Source organism: Platichthys flesus, chromosome 5 (assembly GCF_949316205.1).
Source record: "Platichthys flesus chromosome 5, fPlaFle2.1, whole genome shotgun sequence".
Taxonomy (NCBI): domain Eukaryota; kingdom Metazoa; phylum Chordata; class Actinopteri; order Pleuronectiformes; family Pleuronectidae; genus Platichthys; species Platichthys flesus.
Genome location: NC_084949.1, coordinates 24,730,270 through 24,750,168, shown reverse-complemented (window position 1 = coordinate 24,750,168; position 19,899 = coordinate 24,730,270). Strand labels below are relative to the sequence as shown.

Here is a 19,899-nt window from a genome sequence, read left to right as displayed (position 1 = left end):
TTCCGTTTGAGGGATGCGTGGTGCATTCTCGATCCGGAATCCACCAAGATGACATGAATGTCAACGACGTTATACTCAATAAAGATTATATTAATTTAGATACGATCCGTGTTTTTCTTTTGTGTATATATATATTTGTACCTCTTGTAGAGACCGAAATCCCAACAAACACTGGTATTTATACTTTTATTGTTCAGAATAACATGTTCCATACAATTAGACAGATGCAGCACGGGGCAAACTGAAGCATCTACATGGCTTCAAATTATCGGCTTTTGCATCACAATGAATTCCTCTATTCACAACAGTGACTTGGCCTTTAAGAACATTTTAAACCAGGTGAACCTGATTCACAATTTGGATCTTGAATGACTGCAAATCAAAACAGAGATAAGAGTTCATCACAACTAAGGCAAAACGGTTTTTGGCAAGCACCGGATGAATATTAAGGATCCCACTGTTATGTTACATTTCATCGGGCACCTTAACCAAAGAATGAAATCGAGTTTCACCTGATTCCTTCACATCTCATTGGCCACAGCAACATCAGGTACAAAAACATCAACTATTCTTCAGTCCAATTTCCACATACACTATTAATTTCAATAAGAATACTGCATGGACAAAGTGAAATCACAAACCTTAAATGACACATTTGTACTACCATAAATACTATGATGTTCAAATGCAACTAATATAGGTAAGAGTGATAAACAAGAGCAAGTATGACGTCTACAATTTATCGTCTAAACAGTTCCCGAGATTTTTTATGGAGTTGTATTTGTGGTCCATCATCATTGTATCAGTGTCGCCTGCTGCTGACCATCAACATGTTTTGTGTCCGTTTCTTCATTTGTATTTTCTGGGAGTTAAATATGTTTTAGCTTAAATACTTTTTGGGTGAAATCACCACATATAGGTTTAATAACTGTCTATACACAGAGGTAGTTACTTCTCGCTCAGTTCCTGTTCAACTGCCTGAACTCCTGTACTTTCATAGTACTACTGGCACGTACCTGTATGGTTTACATAAATACATTACAAGTCGTTTTTGTCCGTTATACACATATTGATAGGAGAGTCATCGTCGCTCTGGGAGAAGTCATCGTTCTTCACACTGGACGCAGACTCCTCCTCAGTCTGTATCAGCTCATGTTTACGTTTGTGCAGCCTCAGGCTCTGTGAGCGGCTGAATCCTCTCCCACAGATGTCGCAGCCGTACGGCCTCTCCCCCGTGTGGAGCCTGAAATGGTTCTTGAGGCTCGACGCTCGCGTGAAACTCTTTTCGCACTCGGGGCAGTCGAACTTCTCCCCGAAGTGGATTTTCTCGTGCTCCCTCAAGCGGCCGGACTGGTTGAAGCTCCTGTCGCACACGGAGCACTGGTAAGGCCTCTCCCCCGTGTGCGTGAGTCGGTGTCTGTTCATGGCCCCCGAATGGGCGAAGCTCTTCCCGCAGTCCGGGCAGGAGAAAGGTTTCTCCCCCGTGTGGACTTTCTGGTGACCTTTGAGTTGACCTTTCTGGGTGAACTGCTTCCCACACAGGGAGCACTGAAAAGGTTTCTCTCCCGAGTGGATTCTCATGTGGATCTGCAGCGCGGACATCTTGTGACAGTCTCTTCCACAGAGCCCACAGCAGTAGGAGCTCTTTGTCTGATTGTTTGTCAAAGGATCCTGCACTGGTGATGATGGAGGACTGTCTTTTTCACTGCTAGCAACACAATCGGGATCCTCTTCAGACACTGGAAACACAAACGGAGAGACTTGAAACAGGCTAATGAGAAACACTGAATCAACTACATAACAAGTAAAAAGTTAAAGCACTGGTTTCTGTGGAATTCAACAAGGTGCAAGATTTATATCCTGCAGATAATGAGAAGTCACAGTCTGCATAACTTTTTTGGCATAACTTTAAGACATTGGGCAACCTCTTTTGTATATATATAATATTTTATTAATTCTCCACTAACCAAAGGTGCAGGGTTCTCCTTTTAAAATTAGAACTAGAGTAGTTTCACATAGTATACAGTATAAAGAGGGGGAGACGTGGACTAGTGGCAGAAGGTGCGACTATCCGACAGTGGTCTCTGGTTCGAGACCACCAACAAGAACAACATACCTGGACGGACAACACCTGGATCTGTTCCACACTGTCAAAGTGCCTACCCCACCCCACTGTCTAAGTGCCACTGAGCAAGGCACCTTACTCCCCTAACACCTGCTCCCCGGGGCGCCATGCATGGCTGCCAACTGCTCTGTGTGCCCTCCTGTGTAAAACAGATGGGTCATTGCAGAAAACAAATTTCCCCCCTTGCATGTCGTGTGTGTGTGCATGTGTGCATGTGTGTGGGACCAATAAAGTGTGTGTGTGTGTGTGTGTGTGTGTGTGTGTGTGTTTAAAGAAAGAGAGAAATCAGTGAGAATGGAATTCGATGGAACCAGGTCTCAGTTCATTACTGTAGTGCCGACACTAAAAGTGGCTGAGTAACATTTTCAATCCAGTTAAGTAATGTTCTCACTGTTATCAGGTTCCTCTTCTTCTTTCACTTTAATCCTGATATCTGTGCTGCTCTCCTCCTCCTTCTCCTCCTCCTGCTCCTGCTGCCTCTCCTCCTCCTCCTCGTCCTCCTCCTCCTCGGTTTCCTCTGTCATGGTACAATCTTCACTCCCAGACATCTGCTCAGGAGCTTCTTCTCCTGAGGGAAACAACGTGTTGCAGTTAAAATCATCATTAAATGTATTTGTATTTCTTTTAATTGACTTTGACTGAAGGAATTTATACCACACAAAGGTTCCTCTTCTTCCTCCTCCTTCACGATTACATTCATTTGTGGACTGGACGCTGCCACCTCCTGCTGCGCCTCCTGCTGCTCCTCCCCCTGCTGCTCCTCTGGTTCCCTCTGGGTATTTTCACACTGAGCTGCTTTGTCACGGTTGAGACTCTCCAGAGGACAGGGCTCCGCTGAACTGGGTGAACTCTGTGTGTCTGACATCTTAAAAAAAAGGTTCAAAGGACAAATGAAGGCAAACAGACGAGATAGGTTCAGTCAAACCAGATTCACATTTACTCATTTGGACATTTTAAAATGCAGGCTTGTGTTAATGGTGTTAACATTCATTGGAACCGGAAAATATTGAGAAAATATTGATATATCAGTCGGTTGATGAACTTGGTTGAAGTGATGAGCCTTTTACAGACAAATCGGTACAGATATAATTCAAGTTCTGTACATTTGGTTGTATTTGTGTTTTCTTTTTAATTATAGTAAATTATAATGAAGTTTATGGTTAAATCGTGAAATATCAGGCCTCAGTTACACATCTTTGTCATAAGTGTTTGATGCCTACACCTTAGGAATCATTACTAATTCAAATTTTAGCATCGGTCCGACAAAATCTATATCTGGATCTAGAACCCTGGATTCACTTGGACAGTGCTGTAAATTGTCACTACCTCAGCACTGATGTTGTCGGTCAGGTCTTCCTGGGACGATTCACCAACTGGAGCTTGACCCCGGTCTGAGATGACGCCCGTATCGGATTCACTTTTGTTCTGTGTACATGAGCGCTTGTGGTTTCTGAGAGTTCCTGCCAGAGAGAAGTGCCTGCCGCAGTCGCTGCAGGTGTACGGCTTCTCCCCGGTGTGAATCCTGGTGTGTCTCCGCAGCTCCCCGGGAGCTACAAAAGACTTGTCGCACTGTTTGCAGCTGTAGGGTTTCTCTCCTGTGTGCGTCCGCATGTGTGTTGTCAGCGTCCACTGCTGCGCGAATGTCTTCCCACAGTCAGAGCAGTGGTACGGTGTAATGCCGGTGTGGAGACGCTCATGTCTCACCAGAGTACCGGACAAGGCAAAACGTTTGTCGCAGAAAGAGCACTGGTAGGGCCTCTCTCCAGTGTGAGTCCTCTGATGATCCCTCAGCTCGGCCGCTGAGTTGCAGCTCTTATCGCAGTCCGAACACGGAAACTTCTTCCTGGTGAAGCCGGCGACGACCTCTGAGTGCATCGCCTCTAAGTGTGTTTTCAGGTGCCAGTGACGAGAGAAGCTCTTCAGGCAGATGGAGCAGTGATACGGCCTCTCGCCGGTGTGCGTCCGCCGGTGGAGCCGGAGCTCCCCCTGACTCGCAAACCGCTTCTCGCAGAAAGTGCATGGGAACGGCTTCTCCCCCGTGTGGACCCTTTCGTGGATCATGAGCAGCCCCTTCTCTGGAAATCTCTTCTCGCACATGGAGCAGGGGAAGGGCCTCTCTCCGGAGTGAGTGCGTAGGTGGCGTTGAAGCTTGGAGGCGTAGGGAAAGTCTTTGCCGCACACTGAGCAGCTGTGAAGAGAGGCTGGTTTTTCATTCTCTGTGAGATCGAATGTCTTTGAGGGAGACTCCGCAAGTTCGATACCGGGGACGGCACTCTCTCCTGTATGAGACGTACACAAAAAGGAGAACGAATAATTTTCTGGAATAATACATTCGAGTCTCTTACAGATAAAACAGATCAATGAGAGCTTTAAAGATTTGAAATTGAAAATAATAGAAAGAGCACTGACACCCTGAGAAATTACATTAGCCAATATCTTCAATTTATCCAGTTATTTATCATTTGTCATTTGTACAGTTCACTCACCGAGATCTGAGTAATCGACTTCCTCCCCGTCGGAGTTGATCAGACCTCCTATTTCTTGGTGATCTTCCTCCGCGAGGATCACAGCTGGTCCAAAGTCGTCTGGGTTTTCAGAGCCCATCTCTCAGATGTACAACCTTAAAGAGGTGAACGATCTGAGTCAGTAAACAGGTATTCAATAAGTAGGATATGTCAATTCTATAAATATGATACTTAGATTTTAGTCTCAAAAACACACAAGCACATCGACACAGAGTTTCATGAAATCAATCGATCACAATATTTAAGCTCACTTCAGTTTTATAGATTTTTTTAAAAAGGATAAGAAGCTTAAGAGCGTTGATTTAAAACTTCTCACAAACTGGTGATATTAAGTAATATATCAGATTTCTCGATTTATCAATAAGAAAATCAATAGAACATTAATTATGTCGTCAATTGTATTTTCAAGCAAAACTTTCAAACGTTGGCAATTAAGGAAAATTAAATCAATCACTTTGGACTTTATTATGAATAATAGAAATAGCATCACTATCAGTTGATAAAATAAATGTTGGATTAAGTGATAATGTGAGTTGTTATTTACGTTGATGTGATCAGTTGTGAAGATAATCCTCTAAAAGATTCATGTGCTTGTCCTTTTATTTGTTGTTGTTGTTGTGGTTGTTGTTGTTCAGCTCTAGCATCCAGCAGTGGACGTCCATGATGCTGGTGAGGAGGGGTATCTGTGTCACTGTGTACCCTCCTACCAGCTGTGCTAGTGGGGCTATCAGCTCCGCACCACTGCCTCCACCCCTGGAAGACATCCTTCGTCCTGCTCAAGGACACTTCAGCAGGGCGGATGCTTTGCTGTGACAGGGGACAGTGAACCTGCCAGGGCCTTTAAAACCCGAGGGACCGTCCACCTCGGTCATGTTTACAATCTGGGGCAACAGGGTTGATAACGATGTTACTCTTGCAGTGTGCACGCTGTCAGAATAATGGTTCGGATGTGAAGGCAGACATCTGTGCACTGAGCAGCCCAGCTAGCTCAGTAGCATTAGCTTCCACAGGGGGCTACGGTTTGGGGGGGTTCATGCTTATTTTTAAGTCTCATTATTTGTGATTTTAACTTTTCCCCAGCGACCGATCGGACGAACCTGTTGTTTTCTAACGCGCCTCGATGAGCTGTTAAACCCCCGAGCAGCGGCCGCAGCCTGCAGCGGGCTCCGGGGTTTGACCTCTGGAGGAGCCTCCGCTGGGATGTGACCAGCCCTCCGGTCAGAGAGCTGCTCCGGAGCCCGCTAGCCACAGACATGGCGTCCACTAGCTCTTTAGCAATTAGCTAACGATTAGCCGCCCCCACCTCCTCCTCCTCCACCACCAACCACAACCAGCAGCACCAGCAGCCACACCGAGCTCCAGCAACACCCAGCAGAAGTCCACCAGAGTCCGGCGTGGAAATGACAGATCTACTGGGAACCACCGCTCGGTCGCTACCCCAGCTAGCTACCGACAGACAATAGAGACTTGGACCCACCTCGGCATCCGATTCTCCCCCGCAGGTACGAAGTGGTCGCTCCGCAGAAGTTTCTACAAACGACTCGCTCATGTCTCTACTTCGGGATCATGTTCGCGAGCGGCGGGCTCGAGCGGCTCGTCCGGATAGTGTCCGGCAACTTGTGGCTGGAGTTACGATCTGCGCGAGGATGTGATGATAACCTCTGTAGCTGTAGCCGCTAGCTACTCACAGTGACACCGGCACTTCCGGTTGGCTTTTCAATCACAATAAAAGCCCCAATAATAAAACATCTGCTACACGTTCTGATTTCTAACTACTCTATGTCCTGCTGGGGAGCTCAATCTTTAATCTATGTATATATAATCTATAATAATACATATCGACCAATTGCTTCAGCCTACACCTTTCTTATCGCTCTATATATTTGTTTTGCTCTACTTCGTTTTTGTAGCTTGGCTTTGTGCCAAATTTGAATTGAATTCGTGGACCAAAATAAACAGAATGAATGAATCACATCTTCTTTATTAATTCAAATGATTTTATTACTAATCTGAGTCTGTTGAGTAAATATTGACTAATCAAATAGATGAAGTGCAGTAATAGAAAATAAACCTAAAATAAAAATTCTCAAGAAAAGTGTAAAAGCCTAAAGGTCCCTCAGAATTTTAGTCCTTGGTCAAACGTTGGGCCAAAGGACTGTGGTGGAATATAACACCGTGAACGAGTCAGGGAACTTTTTATATTCGAAGACGTGGCCGAGGAACAAAAAGGATCTGGGTTAATGAGACCTAGAAGCAGGTAGAGTCATGATAGTAAATATGTGTTTATGGTTTATATATATATATATCAAGTCTATTTTGATTAATTAGGAGCTTGAATTAAATTATTTCATAAGTTCAAATATTCTGTGATCTGTGGAGTCAAATTGTGAGATACAATAGATTTTAAGTTGAGTTCGAATCACAAATAGAAAAACACAGAAACAAATGATTCACGATAACATGATTTACTTTCTTTATCACTATAGTTCGAACAAGAAACAATGGCGCTAACCGTACACTAGACATACCGTTACTATATTACTACCATATTGCCTAATATGTGAAAGACATGTATGTGCACAGAGTAATAAAGTGTAAAGTGTATTATATTGACTACTTTCTTGTCTGTCAGATTACTGTAAACTTCCCAGGTGACATCATTGATTATTTACCACTAACGGTTGCTGTTTCGGTCTCCCCAGAGGTTTTGTCTGGGGCTTTGGCTTCTTGTTGTGATTCTTCAGATGCTTTCGATAACCTTGATCGTAATGGAAGCACTTGCCACACTTATCACACGTGTAGGGTTTCTCTCCGGTGTGAACTCGTAGGTGAACTTTCAGAGCCGATGCTCTGGCGTAGCTTTTGCCGCAGATTGAGCAGAGATGAGGTCGCTCGCCGGTGTGAGTTTTCAGGTGCACGTTGAGGTGGGAGGATTGTGCAAATGTCCTCCCACACTGGACACACTGGAAATTCTTCTCTCCAGTGTGCGTCAACTCGTGTTTTCGGAGAGATCCTGCAGAGATGCAGCTCTTTCCGCATTCTGGACAGAGAAAAGTTGGCTCTACGGCGTGAGTGCGCATGTGCTGTTTTAAATAATATTTGTCTTTGAATGTCTTTGTGCAGTCAGGACACGCGTAAGGCTTTTTGTGAGTGTCTCTGTGTTCTTCCAGCTGTTGTTTCTGAGGGAACTCCATCCCACACTCTCCACACACATGAACTGTCACAGGAGCGGCTTTCGGGGGAGTCTCTCGAACTAATGACCAAATCTTTACCTCTCCTGTGAGAAAAAACAAACAGTTATTCCTCTAACATCATTGTTTTGCCACTTTCTGACTTGAAAAACAAATGATAAAACACATGTGTATTGAAAAGAAAGAGTTAGACTTCTCGTGAACTCTGACCTTTGTGGACCTTCATGTGAGTCTTGAGGTTTCCGCTCTGGGTGAATCCTCTTCCACATATGAAGCACTTGTATGGTTTTTTGCCCGAGTGAATCACAAGGTGTCGCCTCAGACCCGAGTTGTGAGGGAAGACTTTTCCACAGGTGGGACAGTTGGCCTTCTCCTTGGGTCTGTGCGGCCCCTGGTATTGTCTCGGCTCCACTGAAGGATTTTCCAGAGGCTGTTCATCCTCAGATTCCAGCCGTTCTGGAGTTTGTCCTTAGGAAGAAAAACACAAGCAAGTGAAAATATGACAAAGCAATGATTCTGAGGTGATATTCTATTAATACCTCGATCTGACTCACCTTCAGGTGCTGAGCTGTGATCCCGGGCCGGTTTTGTAGGAGTCGGCTCAACGTGGTAAATAATCTCTGCAGCTCTCTCGCTCAGGAGCGTTTTCTCTGATGTGGCGTCCTGTGGCTGATGTGAACTGAGATCCAGCTCTGAGGGCGGCGCTACAGAAGAAGTCACAGTAATTACAGTATTATGCTGGAGATCATTTAATGTTCCCAAACAAAAGTGATTGTTTGTTAGTTGATATTATTACAACTTCATACAACTTTTGATTAAAGGAAAGATGTAAAAAAAGAAGATTGTTATAGAGTTCAATACTCAGCGAGCCCACTGTCCTCACCTGAAGATGCCGTGTGTGTAAAAGTGTAAAAGGCTCATCTACTCGATTTTTATCAGCCAACTGATAAATCAAAGCCCAATGAATTGTTTGCAAGAGACAATGCAAATCTGGACTATTTACTCTCTGTAGAGGTGTGTTAAGTTGTGTAAACACATGTTGATCTTTATTTGATTAGAAGAACTCTCTGTGTGTAAGTGTTCCTAGACGACTTGATTTACAATGTTTAGTCAGTTACTCCACACACCCAAGAGAGGGAGCTCTCAGCTTAGATTCCTGCTTGAACCTTTTTCCACATACAATACATGGTAACGGTTTCTCTCCTGTGTGATCTCGCACATGGTTATCCAGTTCCTTTGAAGTCCGGAAACCTTTATCGGACTGGGAACACCAGTACAGCTTTAGAGCTTTGTGCACAGATTCATGGTCTTTTTTAATTTCTGGAGATACTTAAATCTCTTGCCGCACTGGTTTCTTTGATTTGTGGACTTGTTACACGTGCTCCTCTAATAGTTCTGCCTCTTCAGGGGAAGGGGAAGGTTTCTCTGAGTCTGATGTGTTGGTAAATTCCTCTGTAACTTCGCTGCTTTGTTTCATCCTCAGCTGTCTTTTCAAGTTCGCTCGGTTTCCAGAGGGTCATGGTCTCATCATGTAGCCGTTAGCCTCCTTCTTGGGAGAAGGAACCTCTCCATGTTATTGTATGGGACATGGACCAACCTAATATAACAAATAAAATATTCTTACCAGAGTTGGTCGGATTCCATTCTCCTCCTGAGTTTTCTGTCTCTGCTTCCTCTTGCACCTTCGACATGACGCTGGTCTTTGTAGTGTGTGTGCTCAAATGAGACTTGACGTGTCTTATCAGATAAAAGTTCATCCCACAGACCGGGCAGACAAACGGCTTCCTCACCGAGTGACTTCGTAGGTGCAGGATTAGAGGGTTTTGAGATGTGAACCGCTTCCGACAGTGGACACATTTGTACGGTTTAACACCACCTCTGTGTTTCTTGGCCTTTTGGCATAGATGACTTTGAGTTCTGAGCTGTTTCCTCCAAATCGTGTGTTGTGTTCCAGGTTTTTCTGCTGCCGGGGGATCGTCCTTGTCACCAGGACAAAGTGTGAATCCTTCTCTCGTCTGAACTGTGACCTCAGAAGCTTCTTGACTCTCTTCCTCCCCAGTTTGAGTCTGTACTGAAACTATTTCCCATTCAGTCTCAGATATGCTCTGATCTCGAGCACAGTCCCTTCTGTCGGCACGTCCGGGTCGGTTTCTAGAGACATCACTGGCACTTGTGTTGCACTCGGGTACATGATTAGACGTGGTTCCACATCGGCAGAGGACAGATGCAGATGATTCCTAAACAGAGTAAAATAAAGTTTATATAAACTAAGTAGGCCCATGTAAAAAAAAAGACAAGTATGTTCTTTGTATGTTCACGACATATACAGAAAATTGCAGATGTGAAGTTATTGGAGTCTGCTGCTCGTCAGTGGTCCGTCACTTTTTCCGGTCCCCTGGAAACATTTACTTTGTTGTTTTTTTCAATTTGCACAGTTTTGTTTTCTATTTATGTGTTTCTTAATTTGCAGTACATTGAGCTCTCTCAGCCACCGTAACATTGAGTTTACACTTGTATGAAATGGGCTGCATAAATAAACATGACTTAAATCTCAATGGGCTTTAGTTGAAAACAAATAAAAGTGTAATTAATAGTAGTTATTAATCTATTAATAGTTATAGACCAGAAACAAACTCAGGTGTGTGTTTGAAGTAAAATGTTCCCACTCATCATTTTGCACCAAGGTATTTTATAGTTCTCAGTGAGTAGTACTTAGTGATGGAGATATGTGTTTTAGTGCTGCATCACATCATGTTTACTTCTTTTAAATAAAAACTGTCAATGGCTGTACTTCAATAACATGCCTGTGGTCATGTTTACACACGTGACAACATGTGTCACGTGTCTTAAAGCCTCTTCTCTTCACAGGACACGTTTCTCTCGAGTTAGCAAAACAGAGAAGTTAGCACAACACAGTCCACTGGTGTGTTAGCTAAAGGGTCTGTTAGCTGAGGGCTAGCTAGCATGCTATATGGAGGGGTAAATACATTCAGCTCACCGGATTCATGGCGGATTAAAAACCAGGACGTTCACTTGAACTCACTTCCACGAGTCCCTGCATCTCCACAGTGGGAGTGGGTGAAGAACACACAGTGTGTAGAGGGTTGTGTATGTGTGAGGAGGCGACGGGCAGGGTTGCCAGGTTGGTCAGAGGAAAATAAGGAAAACCAAGCTGACACCTGCTGAGACATGTGAATATTCCTCTTTTTTTTATAAAGTTTGAAAAAAAATTACATCTGGAAGAAAATTTTAATATTGTTTTTATAGAATTACACGTGGATCTGTCGTTTTAACCTTAAAAACACACATTACCATGAAATCCCCTTGTCCACATCAATTTTTTAAAGGGAATAATCATATTATAATTATAGCTTCAATGTAAATAGATGTAAAAACTAATATTTCAAAAGAATATTCGTATAAATGTATAATCACTGTTAAGGAGCCTTATTTCTATGTCTTATCCTCTAGGAATACCGCTGTTCCTGTATGTTGTGATTATTATGATTGCAAAATAAGATTAAAAGTGTGATCACATTGGCGAATGACCAGTTAATATCAAATCCTCTGGGACCATATAGCAACCATGTGGTTTTATATGTGTGACCTGAGTTTTTTCCTTTCATCCTTCAAAACTGATGCAAACATAATCTCTTCACTGACTGCTGTGATACTTCTAATGATCTAGTGACCTCGTTCAAATTGATCTCACTTATCATAAACGGGTGTTGCACTGGTAGATCCTTGTTATGAAGGCTTTGTCCACCCCCCCAAAAAAATGTCTTCCTCCTGGTCCTCGATATTGAGGAATAACAAATAAAACAAAGCTTATGACCACCCAGCAATTCAGAAATAAGGAAATTCTGACATGGGAACAGACTAAATTTGACCATTTTAAATATTAAATTGAACAAAGTGTAGAATAAAATAACCGACTGGCAAACTGAAAAGTTACGACCAAACTAAACGATCAGTGTAACAGTCACAGACGTCATATTATGAGCTGAATGGACATTATCTGTATTAATGGTGTAGACAAAGGTTAACATGACTATCATGGGTCAAACAGTAGGATAATGGGTTAAAATCACAGAGGTGATGGGGATGAATCCTTCTGCGTTATATTATTTGAAGAGATAAGTTTTCACTTTAAAATTGTGGTCTTGTAATGTGTCTCTACTGAAAGAAACGTCACCCTGTCAATCCAAACTGAAATACATTAATAACTATAAAATGGATTAATCTTTTAATTTCAGAGGCACATTGTCCTGACGACTGTGAACATCTTCTGACTTTCTCTCTGGAGCCAAAGTGACGTTAACATTTGTGCTTCACAGTAAAATACACAAGATTGTTGGGTGGTTTTCCCTCAAATGAAATCTGCTGAAGATATTAAAGATCCCTTTGACTGTTGGTTGATCAGTGTCAAAAATCACTAGACGTGTGGCTCCTAATTATGATACAAGACAAAGACATCATTAACAAGTCATAGGCAGTGAGTGCTTGCTGATGTTTTAGTTCAGTGTGTCATGTTGTGCTTTTTAATATCAACTCTCAAAGGACGATCTACAAGTTGATTGTAGAAGATAATCCTCATATTTCAAGATGAAAGGAAACAATTATTCAAATGCAGCAAAAAGTAACTGATGCATTTCTGAAAACATGGATTTTTAAATAATGGATATTGTGCATAACATCAAATATTGATATTTGGCATGCAGGATACAAAGGCACTGGAATTGTACAGATGGGCTACTAGAGTTATGCATAAAAACATGAAAATAATGGAAAGACAACACAGAAAGCTTCCAAATTAATCTTCACACAGACTCTGGCTAGAAGCAGTAATCTACTACACTGTAGGTCGCAGGAATGGAAGGAACGTTTACTGCAATTTTACTGCAATATCTTTAAGCACAGTTCACAACATAAAAATATACTCGAATAGAGGAACCGTTATTCGTCCAGTTGGGCCGGCTGCTTCGGTCTGCCAAGCTGTCTGGTCGGTCCGATGCGTCTTCCAGCATGTGTGCGCTGGTGCTGCCGCAGACCCTGGCGGTAAATGAAGCTCTTCCCACATTCTCCGCACTCGTAGGGTCTCTCTCCGGTGTGAAGCCTGTGGTGCACCTTCAGCTCCTCGGCTCGAGAGTAGCCTTTCCCACACACACTACAGATGAAGGGCCTGTCTTTAATGTGGGTCTGGTAGTGTGCTGTCAGGTAAGAGTTTATCCGGAACGTCTTCCCGCAAATGGAACACGCGAACGGCCGTTCCTCGGAGTGCTGCATCTCATGCAGCTTGAGAGAGGAAGCCGTGTGGAAGCCTCTGCCGCACTGCGAGCAGAGGAACGGCCTCTCCCCGGTGTGGATGCGCTGGTGGATTTGGATGTAGCTCTCATTGATGAACCTCTTGCCACAGTCAGGACACGGGTAGGGCTTCTCCTTCACGTGCGATTTCATGTGTTCTTCCAGCTTTTCTTTTTCGTCGAACTGAACACCACAGCGGCGGCAGAAGAGAAGCTGCGATGTGCTGTGCTCGACGGCGTCCGGTTCAGCAGCTGTCGGTGTGTGTGCGGTAATGTGGTGAGCTTGTAAAGCAGACTGACTCTCGAAGTCTTTTCCACAGTCCAGGCAATGGAGGGACGATCTGATCCTGGACTCCCCCGGCAGAGACTTTAAGTATTCAGAGAGTTCAGACGCGATGGGATTCACCTCATCGTCAAAGTCCACGACGCCTTTACTACCTTCAGAGAGACGAGGACGAGACAAAGTAGGTTTTCATTTATCCAGAAATAACATTTGCAATAATTAGGATTTAGCTTAAAAAGTTTGACATTAACTTATATTTGGTTTATACCCATGAATTTCAAAGTTCTTCGACTGATTTTGAGCAGAATAACGAAAAGTCGGTGTTCCAACGTGTCTTTGAGTAAGAGACTGAACGTCCAGTGGGTTTGCAGACAGTGAATGAATGGTCTGTAATCATCTTGAAAACAGAGTGGTCCATAAGACTGGAAAAGCACCAATTCATCCATTTACCATTCATAAACACATGTGTGTTAGATCTTGATAGTCCTATTTTTCCATGTAGTTTCCAAGAAATGTTAAGTTATTTACTTTTAACTAATAAAATATATGTGATATAATTTGTACAATATCTCTAAATTCCTACAAAGGTTTGATTGCACCCGTACGTTAGACTTCTGGTCAAATGGTTTAAAGATCTCACCTAAGTGGACTTTGTAGTGCGTTTTGAGGTTTCCCTTCTGGTTGAAGCCCCGGCCACAGATGGAGCAGTTGTACGGTTTCTCTCCGGTGTGGACCAGCTCGTGTCTCTCCAGTTTGTAGGCATGAGGAAATTCCTTGCCACACACGGAGCAGTGGTACTCGATCTTTTCTTTGGGCGTCTTCAGCAGCTCAGGAGGTATTTCCACTGGCACACAAACCATCTTCCTGCCGCGGTTCTTCTTCCCTGAGTGGGCGAAAAACTTTTGTGAAATCACAACGTAAGGCTGCTAGTGCAGAGATTACAAAATTACCTATCAAACTTTTAATAATGAATTCAAACCAGACTTACTGGAACCCTGAACAATTTACATGCATAAAAACCACCTTAAACAACAGAAACCATGTTTGGGGAAAAGTTATTTAACATTGACTTTTTAGCTCAATCCATGTCCCAGCTGCTAACACGGAGGAGGCAGTGCCTATTCTTCAGCCACCCACTAGGGTGCGATCAAGATATTAGGGTTAGCCGCCAACTGCAGGCAACCAAAGTTATAACTGCTGTAATGTAATAGTGCGCCACCTGCAGGCAGTGAGTGTTACTTCCTGTGTTGACGTTTCACTTGCTCTTACCAGTTTTTCCACCTCCTTCAGCAGATTGTTTGGATTCTTTCCGTCTTTTGTAAGGTCGCTTTGCTGTCAGACAGAAAAATATTTTGGAATGTGTAAAAGAAGTGTCAACTCAAAAACAAAAACAAAAACAAAAACCCAACCGTACTAGTGAACCAAATTTTTTTTGGTCCTACCTGTGGCACGAGGGACAGTTTTGGGGTTTGGAGTTTCTGATTCCACTACGGTGGGGAAATTGATCTTTCTTCGGGTGCGCCTTGATACTAAAATTGAAAACAAAAGATATTATAACCAACACTGTCAGATCAATAAACACAATCTCCATAAAAGTGCAGAGGAACACTCACTTCCAGGCTCTGCCTCCAAATCTTCAGACAACGCTGGTGTTTCTGAAATCTTTCTTCTGCCTCTTCTCTTTGCTTGGTGATATAAAAAGAACGGTATGGAAAGCAACACAGTTTATGGTAATGAATAACTTCTGAGTAAGAGAGTGTTATAAAATGAATCTTATTGCGTCTCCTCTTGAATCCTCATCATGTCGACTCACCAGGATTTGCAGGAACCTGTTTATCAGAGACGCTCCGGGATTTTATTTCTGAAACCTTTTTCTTTCTTCTGTGTCTCTTTCCTGCAAACGTCACGAGAAGGAAAATATCACATCAGAACCGAGACAACTATCATACACACAACCTGAACAGTTTTTATTATTCCTTCAGGATTTAAGTTTACCACGGTAAAAAGGGGAAACGGTTGCCATCTTTACTACTCTCTCTTTCTCCTCCCCTTCTTCCCTTTCTTCATCGTCTCCCACAGACACAACTTCCATGATGAGCGTTGGACTACTGTTGTCTCTCTGGCTTTGGCTTTGCAGCTGAGACTCGGACAAGCTGTCACCCTGTGATCATAATCATTAAAAACCATCAGAATTATACCCTCCCTGTGTAAACAGCACTTTTACACTGAAAACACAGCAGAGATAGTTACAGTATTATTACAGTTAAATCTACTGCAAATGAAACTGGCAAAGGATAATTATCTATCTGTTTACTTTATCTAACCAGCAGTGAACCTGAAGATTGGCTCCTCTGTTTACTAAGTTTTTTACAAAGTACTTTATCATCTAGTCATGTCTAGACGTCCCCATTGACAAACTATGGAAGCTCCAGAGCTAAATTCATTCAGCCATTTGCATTGTGGAACTAATAAATGATCTTTATATAGATTACCTTGCTCTGCTGAGGAGCTTCTGTGCAATCAGAGCGTCGGTCAGGACCTGCACAAACCAAAATGATCAGGCTCAAATACACCTGATAGGTTGAAGAATAAAGTCAATGTAGAACTAAATGCATATTTTGGTAATGTGGTGAGTTACAACCAACCATTAAACAGTTAGCGTGAACATGACGACAGAAAAGAACAGCATAGTCATCACGAATTTAAGAATTTAAATGTATGTGGATGTTTATGCCTCTTTTCCAACTCCTATTTAAAATAATCTTCCACAAATAATCTTTAAAGCTTCCATGGGAAGCTGAAACACAATTAGTTCCTTCAGTAAACAAATGTGTAGTATTTGCAGAAGTGAGTGCTATCAGTCAGGATGTTGTTATGAATAACTTACTTGCATCCCATTCGACCACTTCTCCATCGGAGTTGATTAAACCTCCGATTTGGTCATCTTGCTCCTCCTCCTCCCCGGCCTGCAGACGAACAGTCAGGTGGAGGGTTTGTCCTTCCAGGTTTGCAGATGCCCTTTTGAGTCCATGTGATGCAAGGGGCTTGTGTTCAGGTGAATCCTAAGTACAGAACACAGTGAGATATGGTAATTAATCTAAATTATCTTTTAGGCGTATTCACTCAACCAAGTCAATCTGACAGGAAGTGGAGACACCTGACATCTTATTTAGGATCCAAAGAGGTAAAAAGCCTTGGTCCTTGTGTATTTTCATGTGGCCAAAATCTCTCTTACTTTTGCTGTAATGTTTGATTATAAAATAATTTTAAATCGAATTAAACAAAGTGAAGGATGGCATCCAGAGGACATATGCAACAAAAAAAAACAAAACTGAGAAAGAAGGATATAGGGCAGAGGTCAGGAGAGAGGATGGGTAGCGGGTTGTAAAACACCTCCCAGGAGGTGAAACAAGGTGAAGATAATAAAAACCAACGTTTAACAGTGGATGATTGAGAAAACTTCCTATTTAATGATTAATCCAGGTTTGAGATTCATGGCAGCGACAGAAGGGTTCATGTAAGGAGACAAACAGGAGAGATAACTAGTGTGTCCAGGAATATTCAGAGACCGGGGTGCTTTGAGACCCCCCCCCCAGTACCACAGAGACATGCTATACCCTCTGATTTGCATCTCTGCAGAGAAGGATTCATATATCAGCAGGATATTAACCCCACACACACCTCCAAGCAGTGTGAGAACTACTTGAAGACCAAAGTAGATCAATGAGTCCTGGGCCTCACGGTCTTATCCTCCTCAGTCACCTGACCTCAACCACACTGAACCTTTATGGTGACACTACTACACAACTACAAGATGAGTAACAACACACAAGAGAAAGGAGATTATGAATAATTTGTGCATGTTGTTAAAAAACAATGTATTTCTACATACTGTTTGGGAAAGTGCTGGTGTTTTGGTCTCATGTAGTTCCGCCTCTGTTGGCAAAGATGTGCTTTGTTGTACGCTTTGGTCCAGGACACAACAGCCGTCCTCAGCTTGTGTTCTCTGGCGGGAGCTCATGTTCCTGTTGTGACTGAGGGCCGTCTCACAGACAGGGAAGGAAAAAGATTTCTCTCCTGTGTTACTGCCCTCATCCACCGTCTCATGTTCCGGCACCTTCCAGTAAACACAGGAGAGCTCAGGTTTGGCATCAGAGTCAATGAGTATGTGTCTCTTCCGCCCGTCTCTGGCAGAGGAGCTCTGGTCGTAGAGAGCAGGGCCACTCGACTCCTCTGAGCCGTTCTCCACTGGATTAACTCTCTGAAGTCGCTTTTCATCGTTTGAACTGGAGCTGTCTTTCCTTTGTGATGAAGTTTCTTCTTTCTCTCCCCCTGAGCAGTAACTCTCATCTGTATCAAACATAACAAAGCAAAACAAAATGTGACAAATCCAGTAACTGTGTGTGTGTGTGTGTGTTGTCTAATAAGGTGATGGATGCTGATATTGAAGTTTTTCCACTCACGATTATCACTCACAGTCCAGCCGTCCTCTTCCTCTTTGATGATGACATGAATCTCCGGTGTCTCACAATCATAGTCAGGACTTGCTTGTGCTTTTTTGGGATCGTGATGTGGCAAGTTCAGCTCGTCATCATTTTCCCCGAGACTCAACGGATCTTGGAGTTCAGGATCCTATGAAGACATTTAGGACAGAGACGCTCACACTCAGTAACCACTAACAAACCACCGAGCAGTGGTAATGGTGGTGGTGGGTTTCATCTGATGGTGCATACATGTCAGTTCTTTAAATGCAGAGAGGGCGAGGCAAGTTGCATCTTTACAACTTCTGTTTATTCAATAAATTGTTTTAAGAACGTGACCCACATTTAAAGTCCTGCGGTCTCACACTAAATGTCTGATTCAATGTTTTCCTAATGCCAATCAGCCACAGGTCTGATGGTGATGAGGGCTTCTTCCTCTCACACCATCCTCTGTCAACACACTTTCAGTTTATAGACGTGCAACATATAACATAACAGCTGATAACATGATCTTTAAAAATACAGTTATCCTTATGGTGCTTTTGGCAACTGCAGCACCTTGCTGGCCAGTAATAAACTCCTACTTGTACTTGTAAATAGTGTATTACTGTGGCACTACCTTTGCAGAATGACTTGTATACACTCAGCTGGCAGTTTACTGGGTAAAGTCAAACTGATGCACCTCAATACAAAAGGCCTGGAAACACTCCCCCTTCAGCAATGCATTTATATTTACTATTTACTCTAACTTGTATCTATCTTAAAGTTATGATTTGCAATTTATAAGAAGTCAGTCGTTCACCCTTAATATTAATGGAGCCTCCTGTCTTAAATGCATGGCAGCAATAACAAGCCAGTGGAGCCTTTAATAAACTTACTATAATCATCCTCGACAGCTCGAGCTCACGTTATGTTTGACATGTTCTTAACCACCTTAACATTTAGCGGATAAATCAAGTGGAGAGTTACAGAATGCACTGCTAGTTAGTTTACAACAAACGCCATCAGCTAACCAGCTAGCATTAAAGCCATTCCCTACAATCTAGTGAGAGATAATGCTAAACGCAGGAGCTAACGGGGCTTCGAAGACATTTGACCGGTTATTAGGCCGGAGGACCCACGGCTAACATGGCTAACTTCTTCTGTCCCTCTGCGGGGAAAAGGATCCAGAAATCGGGCCAACGAGGAGCAGCTGAGATCCGCCCCGAGCAGCAGCTACGTTACCTCGAACATAGTGCGACGTGACCGCCGGGTGTGATGGCTGTCATAAGAAGAGCAGGACGGACAGCGAGCGAAGAAGAGTTGTGGCGGTGTTGTTGGACGGATCAGCTGTCATGGACTACACCTCCTGTCTGTCTGCCTCTCTCTCTCTCTCTCTGTCTGTCTCTCTGCCAGCCTGTCTGTCTCTCTGTCTGTCTGCCTGTCTCTCTCTCTCTGCCTGTCTCTCCGTCTGTCTGTCTCTGTCTCTATTAGCTAAACTATGATACGACACCACTTCTTCTTCAACTGATTTTTTCCCTTCTTTACGCTTTTTAGGTCACCGGCTGGAGGGCGCACACCGCCCCCTGCTGGACAGCACAGGGAAGATAGATAGATAGATGGATAGATAGATAGATAGATAGATAGATAGATAGATAGATAGATAGATAGATATATGTTTTGTCTGTGTTTGTATAGTATGTATTGTATGTACAGATATATTATAGATGTGTAGTATAGATGTATAGGTAGTATGTATGTATACATGTGATATAAGAGATAAAAGATAAGAAAGAAATATAAACATGTGACTATCATATACAGGCCATTGCTTTTTATAAATGTGCATACATGTAGAAAAACAAATACAAGCCTATCATTCACTGAAGCTGTCATGATTATAAGATCCAGGTTTCAGAGCCAGGATCAGATCCAGGATCAGTGACAATATCAGATCCAGGATCAGTGACAGGATCAGATCCAGGATCAGTGACAATATCAGTGACAGGATC

The 19,899-nt window shown here is 43.0% G+C and overlaps 1 protein-coding gene across 1 annotated transcript; it reads right to left on the bottom strand.

The window, feature by feature from the left end:
* Positions 1–172: 172 nt before the first annotated feature.
* Positions 173–19,426, bottom strand: LOC133953476 (zinc finger protein Xfin-like). The gene is made up of 21 exons (XM_062387399.1): positions 19,133–19,426; positions 17,891–18,059; positions 17,320–17,777; positions 16,315–16,489; positions 15,920–15,966; positions 15,423–15,588; positions 15,241–15,321; positions 15,041–15,112; positions 14,870–14,956; positions 14,697–14,759; positions 14,068–14,310; positions 12,801–13,582; positions 9,466–10,078; positions 8,396–8,545; positions 8,052–8,309; positions 7,310–7,927; positions 4,612–4,710; positions 3,452–4,404; positions 2,780–2,990; positions 2,517–2,693; positions 173–1,739 (listed from the first exon to the last, which is right to left on the bottom strand). Exons 1-21 carry the CDS (start codon positions 19,139–19,141, stop codon positions 1,039–1,041), a joined length of 6,132 nt encoding a protein of 2,043 aa, XP_062243383.1. The 5' UTR covers positions 19,142–19,426; the 3' UTR covers positions 173–1,038.
* Positions 19,427–19,899: the final 473 nt, after the last annotated feature.